A 12,583-nucleotide genomic window follows, 5' to 3' on the forward strand; every position below is an offset into this window, starting at 1 on the left:
GCAATTTGACCCACACGAGGTCGCCTACTTTGAATTTGCTCATCTTGAGGCGCGTTACGAAGAACCGGACTGTCTCCTCCTCTTCCTGCTGTGGTTCTGCCGCTGGCGATGATGAAGATGATGGCGATGTGGCTTTGGTCACTGAAGTATTATCGTTGGGCGTCGCTGACGGTCGCTTGGGGCTGTGACGATGTGTCTGCGGGCGACGCGGTGCTGAATTTGAATTTAAATTGGAATGGGGGCGGTTGGAAGTGGGCGAAAGGTTTGACGGCGACCGCGAGGGGGCGATCTTCGACGGTGTAGTGGTAGTGGTGGTGGTGCTGCGATTCGGTTGGTTGCAGAGTGGGGCAGCACTGCTGGATGGAGTGGTGGGTGTTGGTGCAGCAGGTTGTTGCTGTTGCTGCCGTTGGAGGCGCTGGCGCTGCTTCCTAAGGCGTCGGCGCTGTCTCGACCGAGACTCGCCCAATGCAGAGGTGGAGGTAGCAGCTGGCGAGGAGGCCGTCAAAGCTGGGGCGGCGACGCTAGAGGAGGTGGTGATAGGCCCTTTGCGAGAGGAGAAGGATAAAGGTGAGGGGGACGCTGTGGACGACCCGGCCTCCCTTACAAATCGATTCGGCGGCGCGTGACGTTGCGTCCTCGCTCCCTTGGTCCTTTCTCTTGCCCCTCGCGAGGTCGAGGAAGAAGCACGCGGTGAGGATGAGAGACACGGCAAAAGAAGAAGAGGAGGAATCAGATGCGCCCCACAGCAAGCAGATGGCGCTCGGGTTGGTTGCTTCCCCCACTTGAACGTTTGAGTCAGGGTGGTCACTGACACTCGGTCTACGCCCTCTGGCCCATTGGCACAACCGACCACGACCGCCAAACCCAACGGCTCAATTCCAAGAAAATTGTTCACATTTTCTAAATACTCGGGCATGACGGGAGTGTCGGCGAAAGTGCGTCGGGGAAATTTACTCCGGGCAACACGCCGCAACGGGTGGACGGGGTGCGGCTTGGTGTGCGGACCCACCAGGCGTGCATCTAGCTGCACTTCCCTGTTTTATACCCAACCAACCAGCCCACCACCAGGTATAAAAATGGACTTCATCTTTGCATCTTTTGCATCGTTCATCTTTCAATCATCCAATACTACGGCAGGCCCTGATCCACCATCCACTTGCCCTCTTCCTCCTCTACTACTATCGTCAAGAGCATGACGTCATCACCAACCTACCCCACCGTGGAGCTGGAAACGTTGGCCAAGGAGCAGGCGGAAAGGGTTGCTGCTGTTCTACGTGCCTCAGCCCACATGGACTACATTGGGGAGTCCATCTCCCAGCTCGAGCACGCCCTCCAGTGCGCCAAGTTTGCTGCCGACTCGGGTAAGGCCAAATATCACCTTGCCACGGCGCACGATCAGCCTTGCCTCACGCACCTCACGACCACCAAACGTGGCTACAGGCGCGGACGAGGAGACGGTGCTGGGCGCGATGCTGCACGACGTGGGCCATCTGCAGCTGGATGTCGACCAGGACGAGAGTTCGCTTGCGCGCATGGGAGCCGTGGGTGTGCAGAACCACGAGGTGGTGGGGGCCAGCTACCTCCTGCGCCTGGGCTTCTCGGACAAGGTCGCCCAGCTCGTGTGCGGTCACGTCCAGGCTAAGGTGAGCCCCGCCTCTTCATCACCGTCTTCTTCAAGCGATTTACTCAACTTGTTTGGCGTGTCGTGTGTGTTGGTCACGGGGTCTAACAGCGCTACCTGGTGTGGAAGCACGATAACTACGCACGGAAGCTGTCGCCGGCCAGCAAGCTCACGCTCGAGTACCAGGGCGGACCGATGAGTGACGCCGAGGCGCTGGCGTTTGAGCAGAGCCCGCTGTTCGACGCCATACTCAAGCTGCGCAGCTGGGACGACAAGGCCAAGGTGGTGGGACTCCGAGTGCCCGATCTGGACCACTACCTACCGATGATGGTGCGACACATCAGGCACAACCTCGGCCGACACGACGCCTGATCCTTTCGCACGCACGCGAAGTACATATATTCATCCACCACCATCACCCCAGTTGTACACACGATCTACTAACCGGTTACGTACCTCAACTGCACAACATTGCACACAGCCGCACGCACAACATCACACGCTTTGTACATGACTGTAGATAAAGGCGACAGGAGCTTCACCCATTTATCTTGCCTCTTCACTCTTTCGTTAGAGCTTGGGGTGGCGAGGCGGGTTGGGCAGGGGCTTGCCGGTGATGCGCCATTCGGCCGAGCTCACCACCACGACGGGCACCGACTGCGGCACCGTAGCACCCATGGCGTAGTAGTTCCACTCCTCGGCGTTGTCCTGCACGTTGCCCAGCTCGTCGATGGCCTTGGTCATGAGGAAGTGCTTGGCGCCGGCGCGCGCGTTGCGCCACTCGAAGCTCCACGCGATCCAGGCAAACTTGCCCACGGCCTTGGCGGCCAGTGTGGCCTCGGCCCACGTGACGCCGCCGTCCACGCTCACCAGCACCTGCTTCACCGCCAGCGGTCCCGCCCACGCACGGCCCTTCAGCTTGACGTTGCCTGCGCCCACCCACCACCGTCATCAGCCACACCATGTGAGCTTATGTCACTTAGAGTGGTGAGTACCTTCTTCGACGAGGCACCTCAAGGTGCGATCGCTCATGGTGCCTCCCGGCGTGCCTGACTTCTTCACTCGCGTTCGCCTCATCCTCTCGCCTTCCTTGTCACCAGGGTATCGGGTGTACATGTAGGCCTGCATCTGGTAGCCGTCGAAGGGCGTCGAGATGGCCTCAATGGAGTCGAGCCACTTGACGTTGGTCATGCCGTACCAGCCCGGCACGATGAGCCGCAGTGGCGCCCCGTGCTGCGGCAGCAGCGGCTGCCCGTTCATCTCGTACGCCAGGATCACCTTCATAACCGACCATCATCCATCACTCATCAGAATCCACTCAACCATGCCAGCGTCACCGCATCTACCTCGTTGCGGGTGGCGTCGTCGATGGTGAGCGAGCGCTGATAGTACTGCATCTCGCCGCCCTGCACGCCCTGATCGAGGCCGGTGAAGAGGAGCTCGATGGCCTTGTCCTGCAGGCCGGCCTCCTCGAGGAGGTCCTTCAGCGGCGTGCCCGTCCACACCGCCGTGCCCACGGCCCCGTACTTCCACGGCACGTGCGTCCAATATCTGAAGAAGGCAACGATAAGCAAAAGGTGGGAGAGCGTTTGTGCTAAAGAAGAAGGCGACGGAAAAGACAAAGCAAGTACCGCTTCTTCATGTTGATGCGGCCATTGCCAGCGCACTCCATGGTGACTGGCACGCTGACGCGGGGCCTCCGCCGGATGTCGGCCATGGACAGGTCGAGCTCGCGGTCGACCAGCCCGCGGAGCTTTAGCCGGTAGGTGGCCTCCTCGATGTCCGTGGGGATGTCGAAGTGGATGAGAAGGTAGTGCATACCAGCAGGTGTGATCTCGAGATTGAGGCCCTCCAGGTGGTGCCCGTGGCACCGGTTGCCCAGATAGACCTCCTCGGAGGTGAAGTCGTCCTTCTTGAAGCTGTGGTAGGGGGACACCGTGCGGGCGTGGTCCAGCGGCTTCGTCATGCCCGGCCTCATCTCCAGCGCCCACCCTGGCTTCATCTTGTCCAGCTGCCGAAGCCGACCAAAGAGGCACCACGACCAAAAACAGAAAAGAAGAAATGGAACAGAAAACAGTACAGAAAACACGAATGGGCCATAAAAACAAAACCAGACCGCCATGAGGGGGAGCGCCTACCGCTTGCAGCGCCTTTTTGGCGCTGATGGTCGATGCTTTGGTTCGTACTGCTCCTCACCAAGATGTATATATATATATAAGATGTATATCTTTTTTGCTGTTTGTGCCGCTGCTTATGCAACAACAGACGTGGCGGTGGATCACGGCATCTTTGGCGAGCTCACCTTTCTCAAGGGCATCGAGGTACTGTACCTCCTGCCGCTGGGCAGGTTTTATGACAAACTTGTGGGCATTGTGTTCATGAACGTGGCGGGCCAGGACATGGAAGCGGTGGTGCGGATTGTGGTCGAGGCCAACCCCGACGCTGTGCAGCTGAGTCCCGGCCAAGCGCACCTCCTGCAGTCGATTCCCGGCAAGGCTAAGCCCGCGCTCGTCCTCGTACGCAACTCGGGCTGCGAGCTAACCAATTCGCACGCTCACCTCAACTTGCCCAACAGCGCGTGGACACAACGAACGCATACGAACAGCCGAAACCGAGCCAGCTGTTCAGCCAAATGATCGCCGACCCCGTGGGCCAGGCACTACGCCTCGATGCCGCGTGCGTGGTATGGCCCCAGCGTGCGGTGTCTAGACTGACGCACACAGACACCTGACCAGTCACCACCAAAAATATGCATCCTTGCCTCCTCGCCAGGTGGTGAACCTGATCCGCATTGAAGGGGCCGAGACGCTCTATCACCAGTGCCTCCAGAATATCGTACAGATCAAGCCCGAATGCGAGAAGTGGGGCATGCCGCTCATGATCGAGCCGCTCATGTACATATCCTTCTCCTTCGTGCTATGAGCTTTTGTGCTCAGTGTCGCCCACAGAATGAGGGCCGATGGCGAGCGATACGGTGTAGACGGCGATGCAACCAAGATCATTCCTCTGGTGCGGCAGGCCGTCGAGCTGGGTATTAATCGCCCCAACTCACTCCCATGCTTTGAAAGCAGAAATCTGATAGATGTCATTCTTGCGCACCACACATACACAGGGGCCGACATTATCAAAGCCGATCCCACGACAGACATGGAGGAATACCACAAAGGTAAGGAACAACCGGTGGTGATGTTCTGGGTCGAGGAACATGCTGATCTCTGCTGCTGCTGCTGCTGCTGCTGTGACTCGCAGTGGTGGCGGTCGCGGGGCGGGTGCCGGTCCTGGTGCGCGGCGGCGGCCGGGCGTCGGACGAGGAGGTCCTTCAGCGTACAGCCACGGCCATCGGCCAGGGCGCACGCGGCATCGTCTACGGCCGCAACGTCGTGCAGCACCGCACGCCCAAGGGCATGACGCAGAGCCTGATGGGCGTCGTCCACGATGGCCTCTCCCCCGCCGAGGCTCTCCACCGCCTCCAAGCCTTCTAATTTTGTTTATTATTTCAATTTTATTTGCATTTGCTATTTCTTTTTGTTGAAGGAATGTGACGCAGCCACCGCTGTCGTGGACAACGAAGAGCGGCAGAAAAGACACGGGAACCAGTGCTGGTCACACCACACCGCGATACCAAAGAGTTAGAGCCGAACCTCAATCAACAGATTCGATTCGAGGAGAATAGGTGAGTGGTCGTAACTGGAAGAGGAGGCAGAGAATGGAGGCAGCACCCGACTCCGCGCTCGATTCCTACTTCCTGCTTCTGGAAGGCGAACTCCGACGCCACCTGAACGCCTTCCTCGCGGCCCAGGCGCAGAGCGGCACCGTCGACGTGGCCGGCATCGCGTCGCCCGACGTGCGGCTCCTGCTGCAGACGCTGGCCAAGCGGTGGCACAGTCCCCAGGCCGCCACCACAGCCCAGCAGCAGACCCAGACCCAGTACAAGAAGAAGAACCTGCGATTGGAGGGCTCCTCAGTGATCGCTACCAACTTCCTCACCATCCTGACTGTGCTCAACTGCTACCATCACAGGAGTACTGCTCCCCCCCTTCCCTCCTTCGCTTTCGTATTTTTTTCGTTTCTTTCTTTTGTTTTCTTTCTTTTTTTTTGTCAGGTTGGCCTCTCACCTTGATGCTTGGATTTGGTCAGGCGAGACGCACTGGGAGACGATCGAGCAAGGCCACGAGTGCGCGTTACGCGTGCTGCGAGCCCTTCGCGACAAGGCAGACATCGACACCTCCGAGAGTGTGCGGCAGTTGCTCGTGCAGTGGGAAGCGCTGGAACGGTTTGGCGATTTTGCCTTTGACCACATCCCAAAGGTGTGCCCGGCCTCACTCCCACCACCGCATTCACTCACCACTCACTTACTTACTGTGCTCCTCCATCTTCTGAACTGATACCCGTCACAGATCACGGTGGCCGAAATTTCGCAGCGGGACGACCATGGCCATCCACCATTTGGCGGCTCGGCGACTCCACGACTCGTTCTCCGGGGCCTGCCGGCGGAGGCCACCGCACGTGGGGTGATGTGGAGCCTCCAGGCGCAGGACGTGGACGTGGACGAGTCCATGATTCATCTCGCCGACGTCGGCGAGGACGGACCTGCAGAGCCCTTTGTGGAACTCAAATCGCCCGACGACCAGCAGGCGCTGCTTGAGCTCGGCAGCCTTCGTATCAAGAAGACTCCGGTACGCCGCCGGAGAGAGAGAGAGGAGGGGCTACCATCGAAATATTTGTGAGCTCACACTCGCTGTGTACGTGCGTGCGTGGCCAGGTCCACTTTGTGAAGCCGGTGGAGTCGAGAGAGGTGGTGCTCTACCTGCCCAAGCGGCTCGCCACGCAGGCCTTGGCCGGTGCGTGGGAAAACGAGTTCGGCCATGTACTCGGTGAAGGCGAGATCGCGTGCCTCGATGACGAGGGTCATGTGGTAGCGGTGCGCCTCACGCCCGAGCAGTACGCAGAGGTCGAGGGCAAGGAAATCACACTAATGCGCAGACAGGTTCACCTCGCCACCACCCTCGCTTGCCTTCAAGTCTGGCAGCTAACAGCACGACACACATGACACACAACACGCACGATACGTCACATGCACAATACAGACCAAGATTCGGCTGATGCAACATCATGTCAAGTTGTTGCTCCCGTCGGCTGACATGTCGACCAGTACTGTGCGCGCGGCGGTGGTGAGCCACCTGGCCGAGAAGGTCGACGGCTGCCTGACCGAGCTGGTCCGCATTGACGACAAGCTGCCGTGGGCCGTGGCTCAGCTCAGCAATCGATCGGCCACAGATGCGCTGCTCCAGGCGAGATATCTGAGAGCAGCAACCACCGCAGCAGCAACGACTACGACATCGACCACCATTAGCGATAGCGCGGTCCACGCGGCAAGTATAACTCCGACACCCTCTCCGGGCCTCGCGCACCGCCAGTGGTTCCCACCTGGCCCGGGCAACACTCCGCGTTCAACTCCGACAACCAAGACCGACGCGCCGCCCCCCAAGCCGACCCAGCCTACCAGCAGCGCCAAGCCGACCGTGCTCGCACAAGTGACCCAGACGCTCACGGCGAAGGCGGTGGTGACCAACGGTACCGCCGACGCGCGCGAGCAGACCGAGCAGCTGATGGAGATGGTAATGCTGCACTACCTCAAAAAGCAGCGCGCTCTGCTCGACAGCATCGAGGCCCAGTACTCGGTCACGATCACGCCCTTCAGTGAGAACAACGCCGGCTTCGTATGCGTCTCGGGCAACGCCAAGGCCGACCTGAATGCCGCCTGGCTGGCCATCGACGCGGCTCTGGTCAAGGCCCCGCGGAAGCTCTTCACCTTCCTGAACTTCCAGGACCCGATCGTGCGGGTGTGCTTCAAGCGCAAGCTCCAGGGCCTCCACGCCTTCAGCCCGTCCACCGCGGTTCACGTCGACATCGAGCCCGGCACACACGAGGGGCCGGTGGTGGTGCACCTGATGGCCTCCGACGACGTCGAGATGAACAAGCTCGGCAAGGAGCTCACTAGCACGCGGACGCGGATCGTCTTGGCGCCACCTCTGCCGCTCGCGCCCGACGCGGCTGCCGGACTGAACGTCCAGAAGCTCGAGCGGGTGTTCGGCGTGGTGGCCGCGGTCGACCCGCTCACGCATCACCTTAAGGTGGCGGGCTATCAGAAGTCAAACAAGGAGTGCCTGGCCCACGTGGCCGAGCTCATTGGTGGTCAGGGAGCGAACACCACCAACACCAAACCTGCACCGCCCGCCGTGCCCGTGCCGACTGCATCATCGCCGCCGCCTGGCCCCAAATCCACCGCAACAAAGCAGCCTCAGCCTCAGCCTCAGCCTCAGCCTCAGCCTCAGCCTCAGCCTCAGCCCCAGCCCCAGCCCCAGCCCCAGCCTCAGCCCCAGCCCCCGCTTGACGGAGTGAAGAGCGCAGCGGCGAAGGCCCTACGGCTGTCGCCCCGGCCCGAGGGCATGACCACCGGGGAGCTCGGCATGCTCGTGCGGGCCGAACTCGGCGTCGAGCCCACGTTCATTGTCGTGCACGGTGAGTCGGCCTATGTCCGATATCGGCCCATCGACTCCGACAATTGTGCTCTCACTCCGACGAAACAAACGATTGTCCGACGCGACTGTTCCGACCTACCAGTACGCGCACTCTCTTGCACTTCTTTCTCATTCGTATTCTAAAATCTCGATTTCGATTGGGTGATCAGATTCAAGTGGAATCGTTCCAAGGCGAGATGCCAGCTTGGAAGCTCTGCCTGCAGGGTGAGAGCAACGCGTTGGTCAAGCTGTCCACCGACCAAGTCGAGGCGGATGTACTTGCCGTGCTCCGATCTCTTCCACAGTCGGTAACGCGACACGACACGACACGACACGACACGACACGACACGACACGACACGACCAACGACACGACCAACGACACGACACGACCAACGACACGACCAACGACACGACACGACCAACGACACGACACAATGCGAGTGTGGTTCTTACATTTCGAGGTTCAGGATGTGGAGCTGGAAGTGGGTCAGGTGAAGGTGTGGCACAAGCTGATCACCGTGGAGATCGGCACCGAGGCACACCTGCGCCAACTGCAACATGGCCTCCCCTCGCCCGTTCTCATTGGCCGTGCCCAGGCACCTTCCCCTCCCTGTTCGCAGAAAAGCCACCTTCGGTCGAACCTCATCTAACGGTAATGTTTGTGTTTCCCGGTGGCATTTTCCCGGTGTAATGCAGGCGACCGTGCGGGACGAGTCGTTCGACCGAACAGAGCAGTTGGCCGACGTGGGGCTGGCCATGTACCTGGCCAAGCGCCGGGACTCTGCCCTCCTCGCCATCGAGCGGGCCCACGCGGTCACCATCACCCCGATGTGGGGCCACTCTCTCACCCGCGAAGCACAGGGGCTTGCCTTCGTGCGCGTCGGCGGTCAAACGCTCGACGCGGTCGAGCTCGCCTGGCAGTGCGTCGAGTCCCTGATCCAGGCCGTGGTGCGGCGCAAGGCGCAGTTCAAGTTCGGGCCCGACGAGGCCCTGGCGCGCAAGTGCTTCAAGGCCAAGCTCAAGCAGCTCAATGACTCGCGCGACTGCCCTACAACAATCTTCTTCGACGATCGACAGCAGGCCGCCGTAACGGTGCACGTGCTCGGCGACAACGTGAACGACGCCAAAGCCCAGGACCCGAACCACGTGCGCTCCCGCATTATTGTCGACAAGACCTCGCTTCGGCTGCCACCCTCCTCGACCGGGCGTCCGGCCCCGGACTGGAGCGAGCTCGCCAAGTCGCATGACGTCATCATTGAACCGGCCGACTGCGGGGCTGTCGCCGTGGCCGGCTATCGCGATGCAGTCACCAAGTGCGTGGCCCACATCGTCGGCCTCCTCTCGCCCAGCGGCTCCACCCCAGCCCCAGCCCAACCCACAGCCCCCGTCGCGACCCCAGCCCTGGTCACGGCCCCAGCCATCGCCAGCGATTCGACTTTGGCGGGCGATGAGGTTCGCTTGCCCACGACAGCGATGCTTGAGTACACGCCCGACGAGGCCGAGTCGGTGGCCAAACTGCAGCCGGCGATGGTCGAAGCCAAGTTCGACGTGCGCGTGCAGCTCGACCGCCAGCTGGGCGCCATCACCGTCTCCGGCGTTCAGTCGCCCTCGGTCGCGCGGGCCGTCAAGTACATCAGGTCCCGTTCCTTCTTGCACGCCACACACGACACACAGGCCACAGCACACAGCTTTGTTTACCCTATAAACAGGAAGTGGATCAAGCGAGGCACCAAGGCGTGCGCTTCGGCGGTTGACCCTGAGACCACCGCCGCTACTACTACAGCGACGGACGAAGCGGCAGCTGCGCCGCCTCATCAGGAGAAGGAGCACGGCCAAGCGCCGCTTGTGGCTGATGAAGCTCGGGCCGGGCCAACCGTGGTAGCGGACGAAATTGAAGGTGATAGCGCAGCGCAGTGCGGCACCCCGCTCGTTCTTAGCGAGAAGGGCGAGCACCAAACGGAGGTCGGCCCGGCCTGACACGTGCCCGCCAGCAACAACCAATGGTACCGCACAGAGGCTTTTATTTCATTTTACAAATGCAGCACAGGACCCAAATCGTGGAGGCTGTTTAGGCGAGCGCGTAGGTCTGGCGCTGGCCAGTGGCCGCGGCGCGCTCGATGGCGTCGAGCGAGCGGTGGCGCCGCACCGCGTCGGCGAACGTGGGCACCGACCGCCGGCCCGTGCGCAGGTCAACCGCCAGCTCGCGGAAGAACTCCACCAGCGCGTAGCCCATGTCTTCCGGCTTCACCTCTCCCTTGGTGTCGGGCTTGAACTCGTCCGGAATCGGCAGCTCGGCCAGTTCGGTCTGGTCGTCGTGGGCGCCGTAGACGTTGAAGAGGCCGATGTGGCAGATTCCGGACTCGGTGTTGACCACCTCGATGTCGCCCCGGGTACCGTTGATGGTCCACCGCAGTCGATTGGCGCCGCGACGCGACACACCGCCGCGCAGGTGGACCGACGCCACGGCGCCGTTGGTCAGCGTGCCGGCGACGGCCAGGTGGTCTTCGGCGGTCTTGTCCAGCTCCTCGCCCGTATCGGCGCGCTTGACCTTAGGGTGCTGGTTGGCCAGCACCGCCGACAGCTCCTGGAACTCGGCTCCTACCACCCAGAGCAGGGCCTCGATAGAGTGGCCGCCCAGTATGGAAAGCATGGTGCCGCCCGAGGTGCGGTCGCGCAGGTAGTCCTGGAAGCCCTGCGGCGCGACCGGACCCCAGGTGCTGATCGAGCCGACAAAGCTGGTCGACAATACCTGGCCCACGTAGCCCGAGTCGATCAGGTGGCGCACGTATCTGGCGTAGGGAGCGCCGCTTATCTGGGTGCAGCTGAAGGTGCGCACGCCGCGCTCGCGGGCTAGGGCCTCGAGCCGCTCAGCCTGGTCGAGGTTCCGCCCGAGAGGCCACTCGCACAGCACGTCCTTGCCGGCGCGGATGGCGGCCTCGACGGGACCGTAGTGATCGGTCACCTTGACGCTGACTACAACTAGATCAACCTCTGGCCGCTCGACCAGGGCTTGGTGGTTGTCGAAGTAGAGCGGCACATTGTGCTTGGCGGCGGCCTCGCGGGCAGAATCGAGGGAGGTGGCCGACAGGGCGCGCACCTCGAAGTCGCCGGAGAGAGCCCGGAAGGCGGGGAGTTGGGCCACAGAGGCCCAGCCTCGCTTGGCGCTTAGTCCGATGATGCCGACCCCGATCGTGCGCGCTGCCGTGGTGCTGTCATTCGTGATAGTGGTGCTCATTGTAGTTGATGTTGCGGGTTCGTTCTTCGTGTTGATGCTTCAGTGCTGAATCAACCCTTTTGTTGCCCTCTTTTATAGGATGTGTGGTTAGAGGCCTGTGCCACTCTCGGCGCGCAAGGGCAAATGGCGCGCTCAAAAAACAATGCCCGATAATGGCGATGCGCAATCGCCGACAGTTAGTTCTGCAGTCGCGCAGAAAGAACACGTCCTAGATAAGGTCATCCCTGCCATAATCGTCTTCCTAGAACAATGTTCAACATTGGACGAAGTCTCACGATCACACTGCGGCGGCCAGAGGGACGGCCTGAAACATGTTGATTGTGTCATCAGATAGTGCGATCGACGTCGAGAGCGTGCGCCTGCGCTTTTTCTTGCCCTGCGCTTCGACTCGGTTCCACTGGTCCTCAGGCGAGACCCGCAGCTCGCGCCCTGGGAACACCTGCACACCGGTGAGCAGCCTTGGATGAGGCTTCCGCAGAGGAGTGAGGAGGCCGCTTGCTCACGTGACGCAGCGCCATGCCCTCCGCCCTCCTTGACCGCCTGCATCATCAGAGTCAGTAATCATACATGTAAATGTCTCTGCGTGAGAGCTCCAATGCCTTCTTCCAACCGGCGGAGTTCTTGATGACGACTTTAGCGTCGTAGCCAGTGTACTTGAGCTTCATGGGCATGTGCCAAGTGTTCTCTATCAGTTAGGTCAGCTACTTCTTTAACTCCGAACAAGCCTGATGAGAGCTCACCTGCTGGACAGGTTTCTCTCCAGGGCTTGATAGACATTGCGGTCAAAATCGATGGGGATAGATACGCCTCGTCAAGGCGCTTCGAACGCGGGCGGTGGCATCGCGCAGCGCTAGCGATCACTAGCGAAATGCATGTTGGTGGCTGGTCGAGGGCTGATGTCGGTTGCCTTCTGAGGCAATGTTTTCTTTTTGGGCCTCCAACTTGCTCTCTTAAAATCGGACAGCGGATCATAGAGCCGCGCGTCGGCGCGACACGACACAGCTTCGACGTCGCCACTGCTTCAACTCGGCACTCACCGATCAGGACCGCGATCGCGTGGGCCTGCTCATTTCGTGTTACAACGACTCTTATATGCTGGTGAAACACTCGGCGATCTGCACCCTCATCAGAGGGTGGGTTCAGTGAAGTCCTCCCCCCCAGCCCGCCACATTGCGTCGTGTCGGCGGCGTACGCCAGAGAAATG

General features: G+C 60.9%; 5 protein-coding genes and 2 pseudogenes across 5 annotated transcripts; 3 read left to right on the plus strand and 4 right to left on the minus strand.

Moving 5' to 3' along the window:
- Position 1: 1 nt before the first annotated feature.
- ACA1_131360 (uncharacterized protein) lies at positions 2-916 on the minus strand (the record flags this gene model as incomplete). Its single annotated transcript, XM_004336110.1, has 1 exon — positions 2-916. A coding segment is annotated over one exon (915 nt), but the record flags the coding sequence as incomplete, so codon positions are not given.
- Positions 917-1,192: 276 nt separating this feature from the next.
- Positions 1,193-1,993, plus strand: ACA1_131370 (Hypothetical protein; the record flags this gene model as incomplete). The annotated part of the gene is made up of 3 exons (XM_004336111.1): positions 1,193-1,361; positions 1,441-1,643; positions 1,733-1,993. 3 exons carry the CDS (start codon positions 1,193-1,195, stop codon positions 1,991-1,993), a joined length of 633 nt encoding a protein of 210 aa, XP_004336159.1.
- A 198-nt stretch (positions 1,994-2,191) lies between these two features.
- ACA1_131380 (oxidoreductase molybdopterin binding domain containing protein) lies at positions 2,192-3,623 on the minus strand (the record flags this gene model as incomplete). The annotated part of the gene is made up of 4 exons (XM_004336112.1): positions 2,192-2,550; positions 2,617-2,881; positions 2,959-3,172; positions 3,253-3,623. The coding sequence occupies 4 exons, from the start codon at positions 3,621-3,623 to the stop codon at positions 2,192-2,194; spliced, it is 1,209 nt and encodes a 402-aa protein (XP_004336160.1).
- Positions 3,624-3,741: 118 nt separating this feature from the next.
- On the plus strand, positions 3,742-5,103 carry ACA1_131390 (deoxyribosephosphate aldolase/phospho-2-dehydro-3-deoxyheptonate aldolase; the record flags this gene model as incomplete). Its single annotated transcript, XM_004336113.1, has 8 exons — positions 3,742-3,799; positions 3,887-3,942; positions 4,018-4,137; positions 4,197-4,304; positions 4,394-4,515; positions 4,570-4,652; positions 4,734-4,787; positions 4,871-5,103. The coding sequence occupies 8 exons, from the start codon at positions 3,742-3,744 to the stop codon at positions 5,101-5,103; spliced, it is 834 nt and encodes a 277-aa protein (XP_004336161.1).
- Positions 5,104-5,327: 224 nt separating this feature from the next.
- On the plus strand, positions 5,328-10,121 carry ACA1_131400 (annotated as a pseudogene).
- A 91-nt stretch (positions 10,122-10,212) lies between these two features.
- On the minus strand, positions 10,213-11,360 carry ACA1_131410 (oxidoreductase; the record flags this gene model as incomplete). Its single annotated transcript, XM_004336114.1, has 3 exons — positions 10,213-10,728; positions 10,750-11,308; positions 11,329-11,360. The coding sequence occupies 3 exons, from the start codon at positions 11,358-11,360 to the stop codon at positions 10,213-10,215; spliced, it is 1,107 nt and encodes a 368-aa protein (XP_004336162.1).
- Positions 11,361-11,656: 296 nt separating this feature from the next.
- On the minus strand, positions 11,657-11,925 carry ACA1_131420 (annotated as a pseudogene).
- Between the last annotated feature and the right edge of the window lie 658 nt (positions 11,926-12,583).

This window comes from Acanthamoeba castellanii (genome assembly GCF_000313135.1).
Source record: "Acanthamoeba castellanii str. Neff unplaced genomic scaffold scf7180000084699, whole genome shotgun sequence".
Lineage (NCBI taxonomy): Eukaryota > Discosea > Longamoebia > Acanthamoebidae > Acanthamoeba > Acanthamoeba castellanii.